Here is a 27966-nt window from a genome sequence, read left to right as displayed (position 1 = left end):
TCCAAACTGGAGTGTTTGGGATGAAGCTGTAGATGTCCAAGTTGGGTTCCTAGGCAAGGGGCTAGCGTGAAACAGGCCACAGGCTGTGAAGAGCCAGGGAAGGCCGCTGGCTCAGGTTCTGTTTTGCGTTCTCCTGGCCAGAGGTCTGTCTCTCCGTGAGCATGCCTGCCTGCCTGCCTAGGAAGTGTGTGTGCAGCTGAGAGAGGGACCTAGCCCGCTCTGGCTTTTGTGTGTTTACACACTATAGCTCACATTATCCAGGGGATAACCAGTATGCTCCCACATACATTTGTTTTCAAAGCCATTCCTGCTAGGAAGCCCTCACTGGTCAGCTTGATCCCCACTGTGGGCAGATCACAAGAAGTCCGTGTGGGGCGTGAGGCTGCAGCTGTGAAGGCCATTGGACGGTCTCCTCTTTGCCCGTGCCCTTGCCCTCCTCCAGCCTCCCTGGACTGGAGGCTGAGGATGTCCTGGGCAGGTCATGAGCAGAAGCCTCTAGAGCCCCGGTGGGTGAGATCATCTCACAAGATGGTGAGAGCACCTGCGCTGGCCCCGACCACATGTGCGGTGATGTAACCCGGGCTTTAGCACACAGTGGAAACACAGGGCTCGGTTTTCAGCCGGCACAGCCGAGCTAGCTGCAGCCCTGCCTCCCTTGCTCCCTGCTGCTGGGCACTGTTCCCTAGCTTGCCCTTTGCGGGGCTCACAGGCCACACTGCGGTGCCTGCCTGCGTCAGGCCTGCCCTGCCCACCGTCCTTTCGTTCATGCTCTTTCTTTACTGCTCCTCTCACTTACTAAGTAACTACTACAGGCACTGTCTCAGGTGGAGGAGACACCACGGTGAACAAATGGTCACTCCTGCCCACTTGGGTCTAGAGTCTAGCAGGAGAGATGGCCAAGGAGCTAGGCTCTTACGGCACCATGATTAGCGGGAGGAAGAGGAGGTATGCATTGGAGTCTTCTGAAATTCTGCTTAGTCTTTGGGTCTAGATCAAGTGTCACTCACTCCAAGACTCTCTACCAGATCCGCAGCCAAGTTGCTTGTTCCCTTCTCTGGGCCCTAGGCTCTTCATACACTGTTGATGTATGATCTATAAATATTTACTCACTGTGGATTGCATGCCAGGCACTGCTCTAGGAACTGGGGACATAGCAGTGAGGCTCACTGATAAGTCCCCACTGTCTGAAGCTGGCATTCGTGATGGACAGGACACGCACCAGCTAACAAGCTCAGTGTGTCATGTGTCAGTGTGCTCTAGGAAGAAACAATCATAAAAAGGAAGTGCTGACATCCTAGAGCCTTCATCCAGTGGCTGATGGAAGCAGAGGCAGACACCCACAGCTCAACACTGAACTGAACTCCTGGAACCCAGTTGCAGAGAGGGAGGAGTGATGAGCAAAGGGGTCAAGACCGTGCTGGTGAAACCCACAGAAACAGCTGACCTGACAAGGGAGAGTCTTGGACCCCAGACTGATAGCTGAGAGGCCAGCATGGGACTGATCCAGACTCCATGAATGTGGGTGTCAGTGAGGAGGCCTCGGCAATCTCTGGGGCCTTGGGTAGTAGATCAGTGTTTACTGTGGTGTACGAATGAACTTTGGGAGCCCATTCCACAATGGCGGATGCTCTCTCAGCCTGGACACATAGGGGAGGGCCTAGGCCCTGCCCCAGATGAATTGACAGACTCTGGAGATCCCCCATGGAGGGCCTCACCCTCCCTAGGAAATGATGTGGGGATTGGGTGGGGGGCTGGGGGAGCTGGTGGAGGGGCAAGGGAGGAGGGATGGGAGAGGGCGCTGGGATTGACATATGAAGCAACATGTTTCTAATTTAAATAAAAATATATTAAAGAAAAAGGAAGTGCTGAGGGGAGAGAGCTGCAGGCTTGCCTGGGTGTTGGGTTAACTGGGAGGCGGATCTCCACAGGAACTGAGGTGCAGCCTCCTGTGCTGTGAGAGTGAGCCGGCAGGATGCAGAGGGGAGAGAAGAGAGATGAGGGCAGTATAGAGTGCAGACGGTGTGGGCCCCCCGCGTGACGCAGGAGCCCCTGGGGTCCTTGCTGCTCCTTGACCAGCTACAGGCAGTCTAGGAAGTGAGCCATGTGCCAGTCACAGGGGACCCTGATGGACAGCTCTGGTGTAGCAAAGGGGACAGGGGCAGGGCTGGAAGATGGGGAGAAAGAACTCTATAAAAAATGCCCGCAGGCTGTGTGTGGTGGCGCACACCTTTATCCCAGCACTCAGAGGCAGAGGCAGGCGGATCTCTGTGAGCTCAAGGCCAGCCAGGACAGCAAGGGCTACAGAGAAAGACCCTACAGAGAAAGTCTCAAAACAAAACAAACAAAATCCTCCAAAGCCAACAACAACAAAATAAAAATGAGTATGTGAATGAATAGAAGATCTCTCATCTTTGTTCTTTTTCTCTTGAGACAGGGTGGCGTCTCATTTCTGTAGCCAAGGCTAGCCTGAAACTACAGGTGTGAACCAGCACACAGGTTTGCAGGCAGGATTTGAAGTATGCTGACCTCCCTCCAATTCCCGTTAGTGTAGTTCCCTATCTCTCATTGTCACCAAGCATCGTCCACTTCTTCAGCACAGAGCCATCTCGTATGGCCCAGTCAGGAAAGCGCTCGCCCTCCAGCATGGAGACCTGAGTCTGATTCCCAGCACCCATGTAAGAGCCTGGAGGTGCTGGCTTACACCTAGGTCCCCAGCAGTAGGGAGGCAGAGACAGCAGGATCTCAGAGGAGCCCCTAAAAAAATAAGCTGGAAAGGTTTGGATACCAGTGTGTAAGTGGAAAGCAACAGAGGAAGAAACAGTGTTGACCTCTGGCCTCCACACGCATGCACACACATCCCACACACATGAACATTCATACACCACAGACACTACAATTAAAAATAAAATTACATTTTTTCTTTAAATTCATTAATTTTTATTTTACATGCATTGGTGCTTTGGCCATGGGTGTCAAATCCCCTGGAGCTAGAGTTATAGACAGCTGTGAGCTGCCACATGGGTGCTGGGAATTGAACCTGGGTCCTCTGGAAGAGCAGTCAGTGCTCTTAATCATTGAGCCATCTCTCCAGCCCCAAAAGTTACATCTCTAGACACAGTATTTGGATTAGATTAGTTGCCTCCAGGGAAGCAAGAGGCACGTGACTGTGTAGTTAGGCGCTCTGCCACATGGGTACCCTGGGAGTCCCTAGGAAGGACTGGTATGTTCTTCCCCCCCCCCCCATTGGTTTTTTGAGACAAGGTTTCTCTGTGTAACAGCTCTGGCTGCCCTAGAACTCATTCTGTAGACCAGGATGGCTTGGACCTCACAGAGATCCGCCTGCCTCTTCCTCCAAAGTGCTGGAAGGAAAGATGTGCACCACCACTGTCTGGTGACTGGTATATTCTTTAGTTACTCTCAGTACAGTGACTGTGTGTGTGTGTGTGTGTGTGTGTGTGTGTGTGTGTGTGTGTGTAGACAGGTGGATCAAAAGTGAGTGGGTGGATGGGTGGGTGTTTTAGTTGTGTTGTCAAAGGATGCATCTTAGGAACTTGGAATGAAAGGAGGGGTCCGAGCAGTGATGAGGTTTGGAGAGGAGGCCTATGAAGTAGAATCCTTTCTATACGTGAGGATATTGTATGGGCCATGATAGAAAGGAAGCATGTTATTCCCAGTTATCAGTCGCTGGAAACCCCTCACCCCTTCCTACTAGAAAGTCCCCCTGGTCTTTTCCTTCTGCCCGGAGGGGAGATGCTTTCTGCTTTGACACATGCTACATTCTGAAAGCGAGCTGAGCACCTGGGGTGGAGCTTCCAGAGGGCCTGGGGCACTGGTACTGTGTAGCCTCTTCTGGCAGTGCAGGAAGCCCTCACCGCTCTGATTCTCCCTCTATTTTGGATCCCATCATAACAATATTCTATCTCTTGCTTCCTTACTCAGGATACCCAGAGCCAGAGGTGACCTGGTACAAGGATGATATAGAACTGGACCGTTACTGCGGCTTGCCAAAATACGAGATCACTCACCAAGGCAACCGTCACACCCTGCAACTGTACAGGTGAGGGAGAGGGGCCTGCATGGCTCTCTGCCCTCCTGAGGGCCCTCGGTCCGATCCTGCCACCAGACACGGAGTCGGCCGGGTGGAATGCCCAGGCACTCTCTGCAGCTAGAGGGCAGGGTTCTGCGGCTGAGTTGATCTACCTGGTGAACTGAGCTGTCTGCCAGTGTCCGGGATCTCCCAAGGCCAGGGTAGGCGTGCTTCTCACAGCCACGAGTCAGTGCAAATAAAGGAGGTCCTGACCGGCAGAAACCTTTTCCATGAGGTCAGCAGCCAGAAAAAGCAACAGTGTCATCATTACTGCTCTCGGGGGCTGTGTTGGTCACCTGCTTCTGAATGGAGCTCTTCTGGGCCCCAAGTCTAATCCGTCCTGGGACAGCATGACCGTGGTCAGCTGCCACCCTCTTGTGGCCTCAGTTTCCTCCGTTGTAACTGAGGAAATTCATGATGCCTCAGGTAGGGCAGGACTTGGATTGGGAGGGAGCACGTGGTCAATGCCAGAGGCTCTGGCTGTGGGGAGGAGGGCTCTCGCCTCCCAGGAGGGAGAGATGGCGCCTCATGCTCCTGCCTCTAGGTGCCGGGAAGAAGATGCTGCCATCTACCAGGCCTCTGCCCGCAACACCAAGGGCATCGTGTCCTGTTCAGGGGTCCTAGAGGTGGGCACTATGACCGAGTACAAGATTCACCAGCGCTGGTTCGCCAAGCTGAAGCGCAAGGCGGCAGCCAAGATGCGGGAGATCGAGCAGAGCTGGAAGCATGGGAAGGAGGCTTCAGAGACCGACACCCTTCGCAAGATCAGCCCTGACCGCTTCCAAAGAAAGCGCCGACTGAGTGGGGCCGAGGTGGCAGTCCCCTCAGCCCCCGTCAGGGAAATGGAGGAAGGGTCCTCGGCAGCTTGGCCGGAAGGAGAGACTGAGTCCGCACAGCACCCAGGTTTGGGTTTGATCAACAGTTTTGCTCCTGGAGAGGCACCCACCAATGGGGAACCTGCCCCAGAGAATGGGGAAGATGGAGAGCGTGGCTTGCTGACCTACATCTGTGAGGTCATGGAGCTGGAACCTCAGAGTACCCCTCCAAAGGAGTCTGGGGCTAAGAAGAAAAGGAAAGATGAGTCTAAACCGGGAACACAGAAGCCAGAGTTAGAAAAGGCAGATGGAAGCCAGTGCTCTTCAGAAAATGGAATCCCCAGTACAGACAAACCCAATTCCAGTAGAAGAGAGAAACCCACCGATCCGCAAGCAGCTCAGACCCAGCCCAGAGGCAGGGTAGCACGGGGGACTGTGCCTTCTGGAATAGAAAGCACTAGGAAGTCAGCCTCTGTGGGCGCTCAAGACAAGGTCCAGGCTGCTTCTGCCCCAGCCCCGGGCTCTGCCCCAGCCCCAGGCCCTGCCCCAGCCCCGGCCTCCAGCCCAGCCCCTACCCCAAGCCTCAGTTCAGAGCAGGTATACTTCTCCCTGAAGGACATGTACATGGAGAATACCCAGGCAGGCAGGTCCCAAGGAGAGGAGAGGCTTCCACTCCCAAGAACCAGGGTTTCTGGAGAAAGTCCCTCGGGGTCTGGAGAAAGTCCCTCGGGGAAGGTACCAGTCAAGGCTAGAGGTGAGAAGGTCCCTATGGCCTCTGGCCAGCCCACGCCTTCTATGGTCCCCCCACCCATTAAGCCTTTGAATAGGAAAAGATTTGCTCCCCCTAAACCCAAGGGGGAGCCCACTACCACTTCTTCCTCAAGTCAGGCTCCAGATGCTGTGGCCCAGAGCTTAGGGAAGACCCTACCTCCAGCCTCTGCCCAGGTCCCAACACCCCCTGCCCGACGGAGACACAGCACCCGAGATAGCCCCTTGCAAGGTCGAACAAGCTACAAGACTCCAGGAGAGGTAAGTGTGGGTACTGAGTGTGTGGAGGCTGCTCTGGGAAACTGACCTCATGGAAACTCTTGCTGTAACAGCTTGGCAGTCAGTGGGTGGTGGGCTATTTATAGAAGGGGGTGGGGAAGGACTGGAGTGCCAGCCAGGAGCAAGGGGGCACAGGCATGGCCCTTGCTTGACCATACGCCGATATGAGCATGCAGACAGCATAGCCAGACTATGTCTCTCTTTGTCTGAGAGAGTATGGAAGCGCCCGGCTGAGGGAAGAGGAGGAAGATAACTGTTCTCTGGGGAGCAGAGGGATCAGTGCAGAGTGTTTTGTAGCCACGCTGAAGCTACAATGCTATATGAAGGAGGGGAGTGATCCTAGCGTGTAGCAGGACGTGTGATGCTCACCAGAAGACTTAAAAAGAGCACTTGGGAGGCTTAGGCAGGAAGATTGTGAGGGGCTAGCCTGGGATGCATAGCAAGACCTTGTTTCAAAACAAAACAAAGTCACTCCCAGCTTCCCTAAAACTGAATGTCTAAAAAGTATTGGTTCATTCTGGTTTTACTTAAGTTTTGGGATATGACTGGCAACCCTTGGCAAGGTGTGATCCGGGGCAAGTAGTAGTCAAAATAGTAATTCATAGCCATTGCAAGAACTGGGTGCTTGGAGGCGTGGCGTATGTAAACATAGCATGTACCATGGTGGGAGACTGGGGAAAGCTGGGAACAGGAGTCACTCATTGCTAGGGAACGAGTAGCCAAGAGGAGTTTGTGTGGAGGAGGGACAGGGGTGTCCACCTGCCACAGGTAGACAGATGGGATTTGGTGATGTGGAGCTTGAGGAGCGGGGTCCATGGCTGAAAGGTGGCCAGGGTTTCATGCTCTGGAGGCAGAGGGACGGAAGAGTTCCCTAGGACTAACATGTTCCACCCCTGGGCTGAAACGGGAAGGCCAGTGTGTGTGTGTGTGTGTGTGTGTGTGTGTGTGTGTGTGTGTGTGTGTGTGTGTGTGTGTGGTGACAAAATAGATGGGGCGCATTTATACTAACAATGCATTACTGTTTATCAGAAATTCCCATTTTATTATGCTCCGTATTTGTCTTTGCTAAATGTAAGTGGAGATAGCTTGTGATTTGGGCAGGAACTACACCGAGACTTTCTCAGGGCAGAGGAAGCCAGAGTCCTGGCTCCCATGTGCTGAGGCTTTCCATGGGAAGGCAGTGTTTCTCAGGCATGCGGGAAGGACAGATGTTTTTTTTTTGGAACAGTGAAGGGAAATACATGTAGGACAATTGATTCAGCAACTTAGGGCAAGGTGGGGAGGAGGGCTTCCCCGTGGAGAAAGAGCATTCACCAGGGAATAGGGGAAGAGGGGCTCAGTGGTGACTGGGCTGTGGTCTTATTTCAGTGGGTGCTAAGGTCAGGCCATGTGGGAAGAGTAGATCAGAGATGGGGCTTTGGAGTGGGGCAAATCTCAAAGACCATGCTCCACATCTGTTCACCACTTTTGTCTGTCTTGTTCGAAGTTCCTGGTGTCAGTCCCTCAGTGGCTTCAGGCAAGCTCAGTGGGGCTACTCTGTGTCTCTGACAGCCACAGAGTGCACAACAGCCTTCTAGAGAAGTAGCCCTTGGAGGCCCCAAGGGAGCTAGTTTAGGAAGTGGCCAGGCTAGCTGCCAGGTGTGTGTGTGTGAACCTGGCTTCTGCCTACAGGGGTGGGAGTCCCACACCCAGGAGGCTGAATCCTCCTGGCAGGAGGGGAAGAAAGGCCAGCTCACCCCTCCCTTGGGTGGGGATGGAACAGACTGAGGGGGCACCTCAAAGTTGTCTATGTTGGTTCTACTTCTGCCAGAACCATGTCTGGTTTTTTATTTTATGTATGTATTTTGTATGTTCGTGTATGTGTGTGTGTGTGTGTGTGTGTGTGCGTGTGTGTGTGTGTGTGTGTATGGGTTTGAGTGTGTGTGGAGGAGAGAAGGGATTGGTTCTATTCTTCCAGAGGACCCAGGTTCAGTTCCCAGCTCACACACAGTGGTTCACAACCACTGCAAACCAGTTCCAGGGGCCCCTCAGGTTAAACAGTCATACATTTAATTTTATTTTTAATTTTTAAAGAGAGGGTGGAGAGGCATGCCCAGGTCTCAAAGCGCCAGCTGCAGTCTCTCATTCCTGTGATGTGTCCTGTGGAGGTCTAGGCACATGGAAGAAGTGGTTAAAATGTTCTTGCTATGGCTCTGAAGATCTAATCATGTGGAAATTTTAAAAAGTTTTATTTATTTCATGTATGAGTGCTCTATCTCTGCATGTACAACTTTATGCCAGAAGAGGGCATCAGATCCAGTTATAGATGGTTGTGAGCCACCATGTGGTTGCTGGGAATTGGACTCAAGACCTTTGGAAAAGCAGTCAGTGCTGTTAACCACTGAGCCATCTCTCCAGCCCTAATCATGTGGAAGTTTATTAAACCATGGAAAAATTCTCAGGAAATAATGAGAAGCTTTTAAAAAGAGACAATAATAGAAAACTAAATTAGGGGCAGAGCTGATAAAAGGGCCTGTGGTGCAAGTTTGGTGAGCTGAGTTCAATCCCTGGTTCCCACAGCAGGAGAGAACCAGCTCCTGAAGCTGTCCCCTCAATGGATGACTTTTCCTTGGTCACCCTCATCCTTTCTCTGCATCTGCAAGTCATCTCGTGCCTCTGTCACCTTTGTAATCATGGTGACAACTCTAGAGTAGGTTCAGTGTCTACTGGAAGGTCTCCATCGTGTACTGGAAGACCCTGGGATAGGTTCAGTGTCTACTGGAAGGTCTCCATCGCGTCCTGGAAGACCCTGGGGACTGCAGTTCTTCTTCCGCTGTGTGGGACCCAGAGACGCAGCATTGGATTCCCTGGAGCTAGAGTTATGGACAGTTGTGAGCCACCATGTGGATTCTGGGACTCAAACCCAGGTTTTCTGTAAGAGCAGGCAGCAAGTTTTCTAGGTGTGGTGTCTCATACCTTTGATCCCAGTACTTGGGAATCAGAGGCAGGTGGACCTCTGTGAGTGGGAGGCCAGACAGAAACCCTGTCTCAAAAAACAAAAGCAGTATTTTTAATCGCTGATCCATTTCTCCAGCTCCTTATTTCTGCTTGTTATTATTATTATTATTATTGTGTGTGTGTATGTGTGTGTGTGTGTGTATGTGTGTATCTGTGTGTAGGGTAGTTCATACCACAGTGTGTGTGGAGGACAGGAGACAACTTCAGGAGTTGGTTTTCTCCTTCTGCTATGGGAACCAGGGATTGAACTTGAAGCTAGCCTGGTCTACATACTGAGTTCAAGGACATCTTGGGCTACATGAGACTACGATTTAAAAAGAAAAGCAAGCAAGTAGAGGACATCTGCCAACACCCTCTTCAGCATCACCGTCTTCCAGTTGTTGAGGGGAAAAGAGGAGTAAGAAGAAAATAGCTTAAGGCTCACCATGACCTCCAAGGATACACAGTTTTGCAAGAAGTTGGCCACTACCAGGGACTTCTCTTTTTCTTTCTTTTTTAATTCGAGAAAGAGGACTTTTTGCTGGGAAAAATACTAGTCAAAACAATTCCAACAGGTTTCCCCCCAAAAAAAGACTGAAAGAAGAGGAGAAGTGTCTAAAGTACACTCCAGGGAGCAAGGAATTCCTCTTGTGTGATGATAAAGATGATGGTGTGTGTAATCAGGCCAGAGAGGATAAAGTTGGGGCATTGTTCATCACAGTAGAAGGCGCCTTGATAAGAAACAAACAAACAAACAAACAACCAGATAGCAGTCCAAAGTGCACTCATGACAAATACCAGGGAGATGGGATTGCTGAAGATGAAGAGACCATGGGAAATAATGAAAAAGACAAAGACGCACAAAGGAGACGGAATTGCGGAAGAGGGGTCTGGAGAGATGATCACTGGCTCTGCAGTCTCTGAGGATTTACAAAGTGGGTGAGAGAGGATGGCAGTAAAGCCAGCTAGGGCTATTTGTAATAGAAAAGTTTATATGATACCACGTAGGTTCCCTCTGTATAACAAAAAATAATTAAATTTATTTTACGTATGTGTTTTGCACCATGTGTGTGCCCAGCAACCACAGAGTCAAAAGAGGGCATGAGAGCCCTTGTAACTGGAATTACACATGTGAACCACCATGTGGCTCTTGGGAACCGGATCCAGGTCCTCTGCAAGAAGAACAAGTGCTCTTTACCACTGAGCCGTCTCTCCAGCCCCAGCTTGCATATTTGTCTAAAGAGATATGTTGATGGGAATGGGGAACTAGCTCAGTTGCTAAATTGCTTGCCACACAAATACGAGTACCCGAGTTCAATCTTAAAAAGCTGGAAATAGTGACATATGCTTGTAATCTCAGCACTGGGGAAGCAGAGACAGGAAGATCCCTGGGGTACACTGGTCAGTCAGCCTAGCTGAACTGGTGACTCTCAGGTTCAAGTAAAAGATCCTGTCTCAAAAATCAAGGGGAAAGCTCCTAAAGGACCATACCCAAAGTTGACTTCTGGCCTGTACATACATGTGAATGCGTGTCCCCGCACATGTACTTGCGTGCATACCCACGCACAACATACACAAAAATATGCTGTTTGTGCACACACCTAAACACATTTTGTTGTTCGGAGGGCTCAGCCCTTGTAGACATGTAGAGAAGTATTCATACATCTGCGATATAATTACTGGTCTCTAACTCTGACCTAGGCTTGTGCTGGACCCTTGTCAGAGAGAAGGGGTTCACAGATTAGCAGATGGATACACACACATGATAAATAATTGCCATAAAGAATGATGGTGTGATGATGAAGTTAAGTGTGTTTGCTGTGTGCATAGGGACGGAGCCACTTATATTTTAGAGGGTTGGGAGAAATTACAAAGTCTTCAGAGGTGAGAGGAACCTTGACTAAGATCTTCAAGGATGAGGGCAGTTTTTAGGTAGACAAAGAACAGGGTCAGTATGTCTGACAGAGGAGAAACAATGTAGTTACCGTCATTAGTAAGTAATCTTTGTATAGTTAAGTCTCTCTCTCTCTCTCTCTCTCTCTCTCTCTCTCTCTCTCTCTCTCTCTCTCTCTCTCTCTCTCTCTCTCTCACACACACACACACACACACGTTCCTAGTGTGTCTAGGTGACCTGGAACTTACTATATAGAGACCTGCCTGCCTCTGCTTCTGTCTAGGACTAAAGGCTGGGCCACCATGCCTGGTTGTTTGGTTTTGAATCAGGGTCACAAGTATCCCAGGTTAAACTGGGTTTGTAGCTGAGGATAGTTTGAACTTCTGCTCCTCTTGCCTCCAACTCCTGAGGAGTCACTCCTGGTTTATACAGGGCTGGGGATGGGACCAGGGCCTTGGGCATGCTCGGTGAGCACTTTACCACTTTCCCTGAGTCTCCAGCCTGGCTCCTGGGTTGCTTTTATTAGTGATGCCACCTGCCACCTTCTGCTTCTGTTTTTGTGGAGCTGGGCATCTGTGCCGTGTAGGCATGTCTCACTGATGTTCTGATCATCCACTCAAATTCCACTGGCTTTAGTCTTCATTCCAGGATTCCATGATTCCATAAGAGAAATACATGTAGTGCTTTCCACTGTATCCTTATGACTTTTTGGTTTTGCTCTGTTTTTCGAGACAGGGTTTCCCTGTAGCTCTGGCTGTCCTAGAACTTGCTCTGTAGACCCTGCTGGCCTGAAACTCACAGAGATCCTCCTGCCTCTGTCTCTTGAGTGTTGGTGTTGAAGGCGTGAGTCACCACCACCTGGCCTTTGTGACTTTCTTTCTCAATCATCTTTTGGTTGACTGAATTTTGTTCTTTAGGTGCTTCATCAAGTCACGACCAGAGGAATGACACATAAGCCCCATGTGTTCAAAATAAGCTTCTTTGCCCAATAATCTCCCTTCCTTCCTTCCTTCCTTCCTTCCTTCCTTCCTTCCTTCCTTCCTTCCTTCCTCCCTCCCTCCCTCCCTCCCTCCCTCCCTCCCTCCCTCCCTTCTTTTTTTTTTTTTTCAAGACAGGGTTTCTCTGTGTAGCTCTAGCTGTCCTGGAACTCACTCTAGACCAGGCTGGACTTGAACTTTAAAGAGATCTGCCTACCTCTGCCTCCCAAGTGCTGGGATTAAAGGCATGCACCATTACACCTGGCCTTACATTTTATTTTACTTCATTATACCACCCCCCCCGTGTGTGTGTGTGTGTGTGTGTGTGTGTGTGTGTGTGTGTGTGTGTGTGTGTGTAGGTCGGAGGGGTCATTCTTGTTTTCAGCACCAGTGTGTATTTCAGGCTTGCTGGCCCACGAGCTCAGGCTGTTCTGTCTTGCAGGGGGAGCTCCGGGATTACGGAAGCATCAGGGGATCAGACTCAGGCCATCAGACTTGCACCACACGTGCTCTTACCCTGGGAGCCACCCTGCCCCAGCATTGTTGTCTTGTAAGGGGGCTAGTTCATATTGTAGTGAGAAGTGACAGAGACAGTCTGTCTGCCTGGTGTGTGGGAGCCCAGCACAGTGCTCTTCGGTAGCAGCTATAAAGAGAACCCTGACGATGCTTGATTTCTTGGCATAGGTGCCATTCAGGGCTCCTTGAATCTGTTTGGATGACATCGTGATATTCCCACATGCCCAGTATCACTGGTAGATGCTATCACTGAGGCCATTGTCAGTATACATTTTTAAATTCTTTCAGTCTACCTATAATTCTATACAGGCCAATTATTACATAAGAGAAGGACTGGCCAGGATGGTAGTTTGTGCCTATAATTGCAGCATTTAGGAAGCTGAGGCAGGAGGATCAGTAGTTCAAGGCCTGCCTCAGCTACAGAATGAGTTTGAGGCTGGACTGTGCTGCATATGACCTTGTTTGAAAACCCTGCTCTCTACTTTCCAAAAGACAGACAGACAGAGAGGGAGGTAGGAAGGGGTAGAGAGAAGGAGACAGAGAGAAAAAAACAAAAACAAAGGCAAATGGACGTTTGGGAGCCCTGGGGCAAGGACAATATCCTCCAAATGGCAGAGGCAAAGGCAGGGTCAGCCATGAGTAGAGTCTTTCAAGGCAGGATTCATTCAGGGAGAGACCAGAAGGCCAGATAGGCCTGGATTCTGTTAACCTTAACCTAGTTTCTGGGATCAGTACATGAGACTTTGGGGTTCTGTCATATGTCTCTGCCCGACCTTCAGCCTGAGGAACCCAGTGGCAAGGTTCCCTTCAGATCAGTTCTGCTGAGGTCAGAGAAAGCTGGGGTGCCGTACTGCAGAGAGCCCAACATGTATAGCTAAGACTTTGCTTTTGGCCATGTGTCCTCAGGCTCTGGAGTCCCAAGCAGCCACGGCTCCTGCCACGGCTTCCAGCGGCAGCCCCAATGCCGTCTCTGTCCATCACAGCACCCCTGGAAATCAAGGTGGCACGGAGCCCATGGATACGGACGCTCCAGAGGACGGGAGGACACAAGCTGATGGGAGAACCGGAGGCGGGAAGGAAACACAGACAGATGGAAAGCTGCACGCGGATGGAGGGACTCAGGGAGACGGCACACAAGCCTCCCAGGGGACACAGTTGGACGAGAAGGAACAGGTGGACGTTGTGACACAAGGAAGTGAGAGGCCACAGTCAGACGGGAGCGCACAGAAGGATCCGGTGACGCAGGGAAGGGTGGGTACGCAGGTAGGACAGACACAGGTGGATGAGATATTGCAGCGAGACCCAAGAGACACAAGGATTCAGGAAGAAAAGGAGACACAGTTAATGGACAGCATCTCCACGGCTTTCAAAACCCAATCGGAGCAGCCGTCTGTGGCCAGCCACAGCTCACCACCCAGGGCCCTCAAACTCTCACCATCAGAGTGCCCTAGAGATGATCAGGCTATGGAATGTTTTGAGACGTGCCCAGAAGCATCTCATGTCCAAGAAAAATCTGGTTTCATGCTTAGTTCTGAAGAGCCAGTAGAAACAGCCTTCAAAAGTAATGAGGACTCTTTACTAGGTCCCCTGTCAGGAAACCCTATGTGCCCAGCACAGCTGCCTCCTGAGGGGGACTCAGAACAGTTGGGAGGAGAAACCCATCCAAGGCCACAGTGGTTAGGTCTGGTTAAAGCCAATCAAGAAGCCAGCCTGTTTCAGTGTCCCAAGGAGGAGCAGCCTGGGGAAACGCTGTATGTGGATCTCCCTGGTGGGCATTCGACTGACTCGAGTCAGGAGGTACCCACCACGCCCTCTTCTTCTGGACCAGGCCTGACTGATAGACTGCAGGAGGGGCTACCCAGCCACACAGCTTCTCAGCACATGGGCATGGACGACTTCCTCCCCTCCACGGACCAGGACCTGCTGAGTTCTGCTTCCACTCTGCAGCTGGGGCCAGGGTCCCCCACCCAGAGTCACCCACCAGAAGCCATGGCTACCAGCAGTGGGGGAGCCTGTGCCAAGGAGCCAAATGTGGAGGGGAGATCCTCAGGGACCCGGAGCTGTGACCCTGGGCTGATAGACTCCCTGAAGAACTACTTGCTTCTGCTGCTGAAGCTCTCCAGCCCAGAGACGGGTGAAGCTGGGGCACCGTCCCGGGGAGAGGCTGCCCCTGGAGGCCTAGTTTCCTCCTCTACTCTGGTCCCCACTGTGGAAGTGGCCGGGCTGAGTCCCAGGACATCGAGGCGCATCCTGGAACGTGTGGAGAACAATCACTTGGTGCAGAGTGCGCAGACCCTGTTGCTGAGCCCCTGCACCTCCCGCCGCCTCACTGGCCTCCTGGACCGTGAGGTGCAGGCTGGCCAGCAGGCTCTGGCTGCTGCCCAGTGCTCCCGGGCCCCGTGTCCCAGCCCCCTCACCATCCCTGCCATCGTGGTGGGTGAGGAAGCGTCTGGTGCTGGTGAGGGAGGGGATTCCAGGGAGGAGATCTCCCAGGAAAGTGACAAGAAAGGACTGCTGGGGGAAGTGGGTGAGCAAACCGCAGAGAGCAGGACCCGGGGAGCCCCTCGAGAAGACGCGACCCCAGGGGAGGCTTTGACAGGTCTCCCTGCAGCTACCCCCGAGGAACTGGCTCTCGGGGCCCGGAGGAAGCGGTTCCTCCCTAAGGTCAGAGCGACCTCAGATGGAGACTCGAACAAGGCTGAAGAACGGGAGAGCCCTACAGTTTCCCCTCAGGGACTCAGGAAGGGCCTGACACCTGGGTCTCCAGGGACACCAGGGCGGGAGAGACGGTCCCCTACCCAGGCCCGAAAGACCAGCATGTTAGAGGTACCCGGGACAGAAGAAGAGTCTGCACCAGGAGACCTGGGCCCCAGACCCAAAGCCAGTGGCCTGGACTCAGAGCCCGCCCTGGAGGAAGGCAAGCAGGAAGCTCTAGCCAAGCCAAGGAAAGCCAAAGACCTGCTTAAAGGTGAGTGTGGGGAGGGGAGGGCTGCCAGGAAGGTAGCCTAGTTGAGCCTGGTACTCCTATGTCCAGCATCATCCTGCGGTGGGGGAGGGTCTCCTCCCTGCTAGGGATCAGCGGGTACTTTATGAGCCGTCAGAAAGGCCTGGCAGTTTTCATGCTCTCCTTCCTCACGAAATGAGGTGACAGTGGCAGTAGCTGTGGTGCCGTGAGGGGTCAAGGCATGGGAGAAATCAAGGACTAGGTGAGGTATTGTGGGAGACATCTTTGATCCCAGCACTCCAGAGACTAAGGCAGAAGAACTGAGAAAGTTCGAGATCAGCCCAGGCTACGCTGGGAGACCCTGTCTGAAAAACCAAACCAAACAGCAAAAACAAAGCAAGCAAACAGAAAGGCACCACTCAGTGCAGAGCACGGCTTCAGTGGCATCCTAACTGTACCACCACCATCACCCTTTACAGACTTGTTACCCCTGGTCAAGATAAGATCGAAGGCAGGTCTGTCAAGACAGGAACCTTACTTGACTGCTTGTCACTGTTGATGTGCTTGGCTACCAGTCCCTCCCCAGCCTGGAGTTGGGGTGGTTTTTATTTTCCTGATTAAGGTGTGTGTGCTGCAGGTGGGGTCAGGGTAGAAGCCTAAGATGTAGGTGGGAGGCAGCCAGGGCTACGAAATGCTGGGTTTATGTTTGCTGCTTTCTCTCAGCCTGTTTCCCAGGGAAACCAGGGATGCAAGGGTGTGGCCCGAGGACACAGGGTACTGGAGATATAACGGGGCTCCTGTCCGCAGCCCCACAGGTGATCCGGAAAATCCGGGTGGAGCAGTTTCCAGACTCTTCTGGCAGTCTGAAGCTCTGGTGCCAGTTTTTCAACATCGTTAGTGACTCAGTCTTGACTTGGGCAAAGGATCAGCACCCAGTGGGCGAGGTGAGCAGGAGGTAAGCCACCTGGGTACCACCACCTCCTGACCAGGCTCCCCAGTTACAGTCACGTTGGACGTTGTCCTAAGGTTTCCAGTCCATCCCCTCATTTCACCTCACAGTGGACAGCCCCAATGAGTGAGTCTGTTACTTCATGTGGAGATCAGAAAATTGAAGCCCAGAGGGCTTAAATCACACAGCGAGTGTCACCTGTGTGCCTGGGGACCCGTCCCCAACCGTGGGACTTCTCATCGCCTCCCCAGGGCCTGGGTTCCCAGCAGCCTGTGAGAGTTGGGTTGAAGGCCCCGTGTCATGGTGATGACCCTCACAAGAAAGTTCTCCATTCTCTGCAGTGCAGGGGACGAGGGGCCGGCGGCCTTGGCCATCGTGCAGGCGTCTCCCGTGGACTGTGGCATGTATCGCTGTACCATCCATAATGAGCACGGCTCAGCCTCCACTGACTTCTGCCTCAGCCCCGAGGGTGAGTGTCCTGCCGCTAGGATCTTAGCTGGCCTGACCTTGTGGTTGGCAGCGCTGTGCGGTGCAGGGGTGGTGCTCTGCGGGGACAGACAGCCTGAAGGCAGTGGCATCCTCTTTCTCTCCACACAGTGCTGTCTGGCTTCATCTCCAGAGAGGAAGGTGAAGGTATGTTGTACTCTGGGTAGGAGGGTGGGCCTTCATCCTCAGCTCCGCCCTTCGCAGGGATTCCTTCCTTAGGGTTTACGATCTTTCCTAAGTCTGCATGCTGCTTCCCTCGGCTCCCCACTTTAAGATATGGCTTGGGGGGATGATGGAGAACTGATACCCCCCCATCTGCTTTCTCTCTTGCCATTCATTTGTTGAAGTCACTTGATGAATAGAATTTGTGTGTATGTATGTGTGAGTACATACTCAAACATGTATGTAGATGCTAGTGATCAACTTGGAGTGTTGCTCCTCAGAATTTCCCTTTTTGAGATATGTTCTCTCACTGAGACCTGGATCTCTTCAATTTGGCTGGCCATTGAACCCTGGGGATCTTCCTGTCTCTGTTTCTCTGGGGCCAGGATTCATGACAGTGTTCCCTGACAGGGGATTGAACTCAGGTCCTCATGCTCTACAACCTGAGCTGTCTGCCCAACCCCTGTAGAAGTTCTCATAGTCTAGATTTTGTTCACCATATCTTGTGTACCAAATCTGTCCATCTGTGTGCTTCTTCTAACTGATAGCTACGGGTCTGGCTGACTCTGGCTGCTGGGGGACAGCTCTTTGGGTGATTGGTGAATGAGGAACTCCGAAAGGGTAGTGGGATTTTAACATATTTGATATGCACAGTGCTTTACACTGATTATTCTCTTTGTTGCTAAAAATGCTTCATTTTGGGCCAAATGGAGCCCCTTTGGTTGGCTCTTATGCTCTTTTGACAAATATTCAGTAGTTTTCATTGTTGTTTTGTTTTTACAGTCGTGGGGATTGAACCCAAGTCCTGGCATATACTAAGCAAATGCTCTCCTATTGAGCTTATCTCCATCTGCCTTTCTTACCTTTTATTTTGAGACAGAGTATCAGCAAGTTGCTTACACTGTCTGGGCTACTATGTTCACCCATAGGAGCCCAGACAGGCCTTCACCCTGTGGTCCTGTGGCCTCAGCCTCCCAAGTATCGAGGATGGAAAGGCCTGCACCCTGAGGCCTGGCTTTCCTGAGTTCGTGGTCATGTCCTTGTTTTCTGGTGGTGTTCAGTGGTTTAGATCCATACTGTACACTTCCTATTGTTTCTTCAGAGAGTTCTACTTCCTCTCAGTGGGAAGCAGTACTGAGTGACCATGCTGGGCACTGGTGCTGCTCACTGCTATTGAATGGGCCCGGTAAACTTATTTTCGTCAGACATGTTGGTTGAAGTAAAGTCACTGAATTCTTTACTCAAAACACTTAACTCTATGAGGTCATTCTGGGGATCTGTGTTGACTGCAAATGCTGTAGAAGACCTGGCCCTCTGCAGGCTCTTCTGGGGGGCATTCACTGTCTGACGGCGCCGTAGGACCGATGCTAAGTGGTAGGAGTCCAGCTTCCGCACCAAACGCCCTCCTGTGTGACCCTGCATCGGTCAGGCAGGAGATAGGAGTTCTCATGTCTCTCCTGTCCCCTTCAGTTGGAGAAGAGATTGAGATGACCCCCATGGTGTTTGCTAAGGGTCTGGCTGATTCTGGATGCTGGGGGGACAAGCTCTTTGGGCGACTGGTGAGCGAGGAACTCCGAGGGGGTGGACATGGATGTGGCCTTCAAAAGGCTTCGCAGGCCAAGGTCATCTATGGGCTAGAACCCATCTTCGAATCCGGCCGCACGTGTGTCATCAAGGTATCCAGCCTGCTTGTGTTCGGACCCAGCAGCGAGACTTCTCTTCTGGGCAGAAACTATGACGTCACTATCCAGGTACTGCCCCCCTCCCCCCACCTAACCCCCACCTACTCTATTACCTCTTTGCCTTCCCCAATCTGGGTTCTTTTGGAAGCCCCATATAGAGATAGACACCACCTTCATTTCAAGCTCACAAGGCTTCTAGGGTGGGGCTTCAGGGACTGGCTGAGCTGCAGCTGTGAAACCAGACCCTTGGCCTCAGAGAACGTTAGAGTCTCAGATAATTTAGAATCTATGTTTCGAATTATCTGTGTGTTGTTTCCACACATGTGTGTCCATGCAGAAGACAAGGGAGAATGTTGGGTATTCTGCCCTATCACTCTCTGCTTTATTCACTTGAAACAGGGTCTTTTACTGAACCTGCAGCTAGGCTGGCAGCCGGGAAACCCTAGCAGCCCAGATACAGGACTGCACATAGCCAAGGCTGACTTTTACATGGATCCTTGGAATTTGAACTCAGGTCTTCATGATTGTGCAGCAAATGCTCTTACCCATTGAGCCTTTTACTCAGCCCCTACATACACACACATATATATATATATATATATATATATATATATATATATATATATATGAGAGAGAGAGAGAGAGAGAGAGAGAGAGAGAGAGAGAGAGAGAGAGAGAGAAGAGAGATAGAGGGGAGATAGAGGAGAGAGAGAGTTGTCTTTTGAGTCAGGTTTTTTGTTTGTTTTTGTTGTTGTTTTGCTTTTGTTTTTAGAGACAGGGTTTCTCTGTAGCTTTGGAGGCTGTCCTGGAACTCACTCTGTAGACCAGGCTGGTCTCGAACTCACAGAGATCCTGCCTATCTCTGGGATTAAAGGTGTGTGCCACCAATGCCTTGCTGAGTTACAGTTTTTCTAAAGTAACTCTGGCTGGCCTGGAATTTACTATGTAGACCAGGCTGGTTTTAAACTCACAGAGATCTTTCTGCCCCTGCTTCCTGAATGCTGAGATTAAAGGCTTGTGCTTTTACAGTCACTTAAAAATTTTTTGGGGGCCAGACGCTGGTGGCGCACACCTTTAATCCCAGCACTCGGTGGCAGAGGCAGTCGGATCTCAGTGAGTTCCAGGCCAGCCTGGTCTACAGGGTGAGTGCTAAGACAGCCAGGACTGTTACACAGGAATGCTGTGTCTTGAAAAAAATTTTGTGTGTGTATAGTATTTTGCCTATGTGTGTGTGACATTGAGGAGAGGGTGACACGTGAGCCCGGGAATCAAACCTAGTTCCTGTGGAAGACAGTCAACCACAGATCTCTCTCTTCAGTCCCCAAAATATCCTTTTCTTTTCAGAAGCCTTCTCCCACTTCAAAGTCAATCTCGTTGAAGTCTTACTATGTGAAATAAAAGGGAGTAACGTGGGCAGAGAGGAGAGTCTGCCCCAAGTTCTGCAGAGGGGTCCCGGGGCACCATTCCCTGGCATTAGGGCTCCAGTAAACCCAGGTCAGAAGCCACCTTGAAAACCTAAAATTGACAAAAAGCCCGCAGCCCATTGTTATTCAGAAGAGAAAACTGGGCGCAGAGGAGAAAGCCTCAAGCAGCGAGCCCTGCTTTCCATAGGTCGGGAATTCACCTTCGTTCCCCGGGAAGGCAGTCTGTTCTCTCAGACTGTCTCACCAGACAGCCATGGAGCTTCCTTGCTGTGAGATGTGCTTTCTTCTAATCCATAGGGGTGCAAGATCCAGAACATGAGTCGTGAGTACTGCAAAATCTTCGCAGCTGAAGCCCGGGCAGCGCCTGGCTTTGGGGAGGTGCCTGAGTAAGTGTACCAAAGAGGGGTTGGGTAGCCCGTGCCTTGAGCTTGTGCAAAGACAGTGGTTTCATAACCTCCCAGGGCCCTCCCGAGTTCCAGCCAGGTACAGGTGATCTTAGAGTCACCCCACACTCAGCTCAGCGGTTCCACATTTGAAAGTAATGACATCAAGATTCACTATCCACTTTAGGAAAGCCTTAACCACTCCCCCACCCCCAATTCCTTCCCTTCACCATCAGCTGAGATTTTCCCTGTTTCACAGGCTCTGGGGCTCTGGAGGGAGGGGAGGGGTGGGCAAGCTAGGCACCTGGGTAAGATTCTAATGTGGCCTGTGGACAGAGTGGCTCGGTGTGGACTCTTGGCACGAGCAGTAAAAGCCTCTCTGCATCTGGTCTCCCTCTGGCACCAAACCACCAAGTTGTGCTGACATCCCTGAAATTCTTCCTGCAGGTGTCCTTTCTATTTGCACATGCTTTCCTCAGCCCTCACCCAAACACAGGCTGCCTGGGGCCACAGCAGGGTTTAATTTTAGTCCTACTGACCACAGAGAATGGGTCAATCTCTGAAGTCAGTGGTCATTTTCCATGCCCCCTCTGTCCTTCATGCCCAGGGCTGAGAACTCTTTCCAGGAAGGTCCCTTCTTATAGGTAAGGAATGAACAGGATAGGCTGGGCGGTAGTGGCACACACCTTTAATCAACGCACTTGGTGGGGAAGAGGGGCAGAGGCAGGTGGATCTCTGTGAGTTCGAGGCCAGCCTGATCTACAGAGTGAGTTCCAGGACATCCAAGGTTACACAGATAAACCCTGTCTTGAAAAAGAAAGAAAGAAAGGAAGGAAGGAAGAATGAATGAACAGAACAGGAGAAGGTGTTCTCTGTGGCTACTCTCCCAACTCTCCCAACTTACTGCAGTGTGCAACTATCTTTAGGATCATCCCACTCTATTTGATCTACCGGCCTGCAAACAACATACCATACGCTACCCTGGAGGAAGATCTGGGCAAGCCCCTGCAGTCTTACTGTTCCCGGCAATGGGGCTGTGCTGGGGCCCCAGCAGCATCTAGCAGCTCGGAGGCCATGCAGAAGTGCCAGACCTTCCAGCACTGGCTGTATCAGTGGACGAACGGCAGCTTCCTCGTCACAGATTTGGCAGGTTCGCGGGTGGAGGATGCACGGGGGCATGGGGTGGACGCATGCGGAGAAGGCAGAGCTCAGCTCAGGCTTGCTAGCTCACAAAGCCCTTATCCTCCTGTTAACAATGGCTGTAAAACTAAGATGCGGCAGAGACCGTTGTGCATGCAGCCCCTACCTACGCCAGGGCCTTGTGTAGCCAGTTTGTAATGTGAAGTCCAGACCCACCTAAAAGTGAAAGATTTGTTTTAGATTTCAATTTATTATGCAAACTTACGTACAATAGTTGGGCTTTTGTTTGTTTTAAGCTTTTGTTTATGAGACAGGTCTTGCTATACAGCCCTGGCTGGCCTGGAACTTGATGTGTAAACTACACTGGCCTCCTGTCTCCCAAGCACCAGGCTTGCAGATGTACCCAGTGGCACCCTGTTCCCAGTTGCATTTAAAGGGGTTCAGTTCAGGCCCACTTGCTTATTTTCTAGAGCATTCCGTGGGATCTAATTCAAAACCCACAATCAGCTCTCCGATACCGCCTTTGCCTGCCGCCCTGCTCTTGACTTTCTCCCTTCCCAAACATCCCAAACACTCTGCTACCATAGTGCAAAACACTTCATTGCCAGCCATGCTGCTGCACGAAGCTAAAGCAGAATTCCGAGTTTGCAGCCAGCCTGAGCAACAAGTGAGACCCCATCTCAAACATAGACAAACTGTCATCCCAACACTCTGCAAATAGAGACAGAAAGATCAGGAGTTTGTGGTCATCCTTGGCTACATAGAGAGTTTAAAGATAGCCTGGGCTACTGGAGAAGTAAGTGTGTGTGTGTGTGTGTGTGTGTGTGTAACTAGGTGATATACCAAGCCATCATCGTCTACTATATTAATTCACAGTGCACACCTATCATGTCAGCACTATGGAAACGCAGTCAGGAAATTAGCAAGACCGTCTTATTAAACTACAGATAAAATAAAACAAACACCAAAGCAATCAGAAGGGAAGCAACACTCAGGCAGGGCAAGCCATCGATCTCTCTGGGCTGTAGTTGCCTTTCATTCTCTCGCATGGTATCTTCGTGCCCCTCAGACTTGTGATCAGCATCGAGACCCTGCCTTTGGGAAGGCCTTTTGCAAGCTAAAATTCCATGCAAGTCTCATTAGTATAACACAAAATGGAATGCGATAAATGAAGCATACAACTCAGAAGATAGTGAAATCTAAACCTAGTTCCGTCTCGATCCACAGCTCACGTTTGTCACATGATGACTCCAGGCTGTGAGGGAAAGGCGGCTTCTGGAGAGATGCTAGGCAGCTTGTAAAGGGGGGCATAGGTCCGAATCTGAATGCTGAGACACTTATGGACTAACCTCCCTGGGAGATGTTTTCCCATCCCCGCTGTGCCAGGCCGTGTTCTCCTTTACTTACCTGACTCCCTGGTGTCTTAGAGAGCCTGTTGCCTTCTTGAGAGTGCAAACTCTTGTCTTAGCCAGTGTTGTATTTCTGCTGGTCTCACTCCTATCTTCTCTTCCCTGGTTGGACTGAAAGACCCTTCAGTCTTTCTCTCAGGACCCTCGCTCCAAAGACCACCAGGGAGCCGAAGTTCACTGCAAAACACAAGAGGATTTTTATTAAGCCAGCGCACCAGGGTTCAGCAGCCTTGGGAAGGAGTGAACCCCGAGCAGAAATTACAGCGAGTTTTTAAAGGCTAAAACCGCAAACGGGGTGATGGGGTACAAGGGGAGTTTGGAAGTTGGTGCCAGACCTTCATGAATCACGTATGCTTGTGGCTGTCTGGCTGACTGGCTCGTTATCTGTCTCAGGCAATGTCTGTGCCCTGGCTGAACTTTGTGACCGGCCTGGAACCTTGAGGTCTGGGGAATATTCCCAAGTCCTTGAGGACTGAGATCTGGGAAATATTTTCAAGTCCTTGAGGACCACCAGGGGAAGATGTTTAAGTGTAGCTGTTCATGTCCAAGGATGGGACAGCTTAGTAATTTTCCAACTATTGGGGGGCTAACTGTTGGGGCTCTTCAGGACAGTTACCCTGTTAGGGGGAGGGAGAAGGTTTTAGTTCAGAGCCCACAAATGATCCACTGTGTGGACTGGCCTGACTTATAAGCTACACTGGCTTGCAGAGTTGGCTCCAGTCAACTTAGAAGTTTCTTTCTAAGGTGATACCATGCTGGAGACACGGGGTCCCAACAGCTGGCCAGGTTGCCATCAACCCCCTATTTTCTTCCCGCAGGGGTTGACTGGAAGATGACAGACGTACAGATCGCTACCAAACTTCGAGGGTGAGTGCTTCTTGAAGACAGAATGTCTTGGAGTCTTCCCAGGGTGTCAGATACCCTGACTCACCATGACTCTCCTTCCCTGAGGCGCTGAGCCTGGGGCTGCATAGTCCCAGTCGTGTGAACCGTGACCATGTAGTAACTGGTGACAGCCTGGGGAAACTGATCCTCCCCACCCCATAACCGTAACCCACAATGCCCACACAAAAATCTTCCTACAATTCTGGGCCCTCTTCCGCTTCCTTCATCTTTGAGAAAGCTTCAGGACATAGATGAGCAAAGGTCCTACAGCCAGAACAACTAGACTGCCAGGCCACCAGACTACAGCAATCTACATTTTAAAAAACGGCCCATATGATGACTCCTCTGTGCCAGGGTATGAGGAACCCATTTTAAATCTGAGTTTGGGAGGGAACCACCTGAGGTAGCATTCTGGTACAGCACAGCCCTCTGATGTCAGCCAGCTACCGTGCACCTTGACATAGTAGGGCCCGCTCAGCTCTTGTGTTTGGTTGCAGATACCAAGGCCTCAAGGAGAGCTGTTTCCCTGCCCTGCTGGACCAGTTTGCCTCTTCACACCAGTGCAATACCTACTGTGAGATGCTGAGGTTGAAACCCCTCAAGGTCCCTGAGGCTGCCCACCCCCAAGCCAAGGCCAAAGGCTCCAAGAGTCCATCTTCTGGCAGGAAAGGCTCCCAGCTGAGCCCCCAGCCTCAGAAGAAAGGTGTTCCAAGTCCTCAGGGCTCCCGGAAGAATGCTCCCAGCTTCAAGGCCACACCTCAGGCCTCCGAGGCAGTCACTGTTCAGTTATTGGGACAGGCCCCTGCCCAAGAGGGGGGCTCTAAGGCCCAAGGCATGCGGTAGCCCCAACAGGAGGCTGGGGGCCTCTACCCGACAGCAGACCAACAGGAAGCAGCTTGAACCGGATGGAGATGTTTTCAATTCAGGACTAACCAGAGAAGGTACCCAAAGCAGGTACCTCTTGGGGACTTCTCTGAGTAGTTTCACCTCAGTGAAAGGTGTTGGGCATGGCACATGGCCTGTTGGCCTCTTCTAGTGCCATTGTTGCCCAAGGCTCCCAGGCCGCCAAGTGGGGCCCACCTCCAAGTACCTGGTGGCCTCGGCCCCCATTTAAGTTTACACTTGCCACTGCTGGAGGCTCCGAGTCCTCTCCACGAGTTCTGCTCTCCACGAGCTCTGCCCTCTTGACCCCAGCCGCCGCACGAGCACTCTGGGGCCTGCGGGCCAGCATTGACCTTTCACCCATGCTTACCCTGGCCCTCTCGCTGTCCTCAGGGCACCAGACTTCCTGTGGGGTCTAGCCTGTGACTCTCAGGGTTCCATCTCCTCTCAGCCTCTTGCCTCATTCATCACCACTCATCCTGCAACTAACCTGTCCCGAGTCCAGATGGGACCCAGGCCCCTTCTGAAGCCCACCCTGTCTTTGTGCAGAGTTTTGTTTTGTTTTGCTGTTGATGATCCATGTTCTTGTCACTCTGGCACTTACTTGTTTCCCATTCTTCCTTGCACACACCCCCATCCCAGGCTTTGAACCCAGAGCAGTCTGCTGCCTGCCCTGCACCGGCTTTTGCTCGTCCCTTTGTCCGCAGGCTCCTTCCTTCCCGACCAATGGCTGGGCGAGGAACAGCCTCTCTGGCTTCACTCCACCTCAGTGCACTCTGCCCTGGTTCTCCCCGCTTCTCTGCTCAGGAGGAGGGAGGCGGCATGAGGGCACTACTGGGGGCAGAGGGAGGGCTTTGACTTTGAGGCACCTTGTGCTTTGTTCTGATAGCAGTGGGGTTGTAGTCAATGTCACATCTCTGTCCTAAAGGAGATGACTGGGACTCTTCCTCATGAGGGTGGGGGACACGGCGTGTCCCGGGAGGGTCGCAATCATTTGTGTGCTGGGGTTGAGAAGGACATCTCTGTACCTACCTCCAACCATCGCTCTTGATCCTGGGGCTCAACTCCAGATGCTCAGGTGTGTGTTCCCAGGGACTTTCTGTGCTGGGTGGGTCCTTCTAGACACCCCTCCTTGAGACCCAGGATGGGGTAGGTCTGGAGCTAGCCTGCTCCCCTTGTTATGCAATAAAGGCAGCAACTGTGTGTCCTGTTTGTTACCCTCATCTGGTGTGACTATTGATTAAGAATGGTCTAGCAGGCTCTCTGTAGTCCCTGGGCCTGTGGCAAAATGGATCTGATTTGGCTCCTAGCCTGGTCTGGCCTCAGCCATCTGTGGCTGCTGGACAGTGCATGTTACAAACAGTGCAGTGGCGCTGATGGCTCCTGCCCTGCAGCAGGGGCCTGGGAACTTAATCCCCTCTGTATCCAGTCTTCATTTGGGAGAGGAACTAGAAGGAAGGGGTCCGAGAAGAGCAGAGCTAGGGGCTCAGCAGAAACTTCATCTCCGCTGCTTCCACCAGCAAATGGGGCCCAACAGCAGGGCAGCTGCCTTTCACCCCCCTGCTGGTCCTTTAGTCCTTCTCAGCAAGTGCTCACGCCCCGCCCTGCCCCGCCCCGCCCCACCCAGGGCCTTATACGGGGATGCTTGTAATTTCTCTACCTCCTCCCTGGTCAGGTGACTCCTCGCTCTTTCCTCTTGCCCTGGGGTGCCCCCAGTTCTACAGCCTGCACATCCAGTGAGATCTGGGCCATTGTTCATGCATTCATTCATTCAGCAGACACGTATGTAGTAAGCACCAGACCCAGACTGGCAGCTTTTGAAAGGCAACATGCATCAGTTTGGGAGAGATATGTATCTTTTAGGATGTGGATTTAAGCAGCAGAAATAATAACTTGGACCAACTCTATGGAGAAAAATGGCTGTGGGAAGGATATTGAACTAGCTCACCCACAGAACCAAAATAATAGTTGAATGGTTAGGCTTGGGGAAGGCTAACCTAGTAGCTGCTACCTTTATCCCCAGGAGGTTCCTCCACCAAAATTCAAATTCTAGCCAAGACAATCTGGCCTGGGGCTCAGGGACTCACAGGGTGGGAGAGAGGCAGTATTCCAAAATGTATTCCCAAAGCTGAGGATTGTTTTTGAAACAGCGTCTCAGGTAGCCCAAACTCATTATATAATAAGTGAGAGGTTGGCCCTGAACCCTGGGATTACAGGTGTGCCACACCCACGCTAAGAGGAATGGAGAACAGAAGGACAGAAAGAAGGTGGTAGGCAATGCTGAGAGATAGCCCTGGCACAGATACAAAAACTTCCTCCTGTGTTCTGTCACCACTCCCACATTTCAGCCAAAACCCAGCTCCCTGCTCAGAGAGGGACACATTCAATACCCAACTACTAAGTCTAATGAGGAGGCTGCCACTTGTCAAAGTTGGGTTCCACTAACTATGGTTCTTCAGTTTAATCATACTCCCACTTAGAAATTCTGCATTCTGTGAACCAGCAAGATTAACCAAATTGAACCAAAATTATAGACCCTCCTGGATTTTAGCCTCTTAGGCTCCATTCTCAAGTCTTGTCCCTTACGAGTCTTGCCTGTGCGACAGGTCCTTCTATTGAACATGCCATGCCAGAAGTACTTCAGGAATCTTGTCTCTGGTCTTGACCTATGTCACATAGTAGCAAGTTTTCTTTCTACTATAGAGTTCCTGCTAGCTGTATCCATAACCTCTTTCACAGTGCTCAAGGTATAAGGACCCTGAATGGCAGGTGGCTGCCTTGGCTTAGTGTTGAGTTACTGTATCTTTGAGGATGAGTATCTCCCTTGGGGACCTAGCGAGGAGCCAGAGAGCTGTTCTCAGAACGGTATTACTTGTTGACTAGAACATCATTTGGTTTCAAACCCTGAATCATATTTTTCTTGTTAGGGCTTAACCGCGAGCTCTCTAGCACGGCCATCACGGGCTCCACATAATTCCCCATGTTCCATAGATAGACACCTCAAGTGCTGTTGGATCTGGCAGCCTGGTGGCAGAACCAGCTACATCAGTAACTTTCCCCACTGGAGAACTTTCGCTTGCTTTAGGCGAGCCCAGAGCTGTCAGCATTCTAGATTGATTAGTCAAAAAGTGGACCTTAACACCCAGGAGTTTGACCCATAGAACAATGTGACTAAAAAAATAAACAACTGTTCTGCTCTCAACAGACCCATTTACTACCAGAACCTTCTCAAGGAGTAAGTGTGTGCTGCTTGCATTTCCAAGTCCTATATTACTCCTCCCTCCCTCCCTCCCTTCCTCTCTCTTTCT

The 27966-nt window shown here is 51.5% G+C and overlaps 1 protein-coding gene across 2 annotated transcripts in view; it reads left to right on the top strand.

The window, feature by feature from the left end:
• Alpk3 (alpha kinase 3) overlaps positions 1 to 25881 on the top strand; it is a 40287-nt gene extending 14406 nt beyond the window's left edge. For both annotated transcript variants that reach the window (XM_013118908.3, XM_021231667.2), the window contains 11 exons: positions 3940 to 4057; positions 4632 to 5931; positions 13219 to 15280; positions 16064 to 16211; positions 16547 to 16674; positions 16803 to 16838; positions 18324 to 18604; positions 20257 to 20345; positions 21269 to 21492; positions 23710 to 23758; positions 24274 to 25881. In XM_013118908.3, the coding sequence (XP_012974362.1) occupies positions 3940 to 4057; positions 4632 to 5931; positions 13219 to 15280; positions 16064 to 16211; positions 16547 to 16674; positions 16803 to 16838; positions 18324 to 18604; positions 20257 to 20345; positions 21269 to 21492; positions 23710 to 23758; positions 24274 to 24619 (4781 nt within the window). In that variant the 3' untranslated portion in view covers positions 24620 to 25881. The remainder of the gene's footprint in view (positions 1 to 3939; positions 4058 to 4631; positions 5932 to 13218; positions 15281 to 16063; positions 16212 to 16546; positions 16675 to 16802; positions 16839 to 18323; positions 18605 to 20256; positions 20346 to 21268; positions 21493 to 23709; positions 23759 to 24273) is intronic.
• Positions 25882 to 27966: the final 2085 nt, after the last annotated feature.

Source organism: Mesocricetus auratus, unplaced genomic scaffold (assembly GCF_017639785.1).
Source record: "Mesocricetus auratus isolate SY011 unplaced genomic scaffold, BCM_Maur_2.0 Super-Scaffold_4256, whole genome shotgun sequence".
Lineage (NCBI taxonomy): Eukaryota > Metazoa > Chordata > Mammalia > Rodentia > Cricetidae > Mesocricetus > Mesocricetus auratus.
The sequence above is the reverse complement of the archived record's forward strand: the minus strand, read 5'-3'. Positions and strand labels throughout refer to the sequence as shown.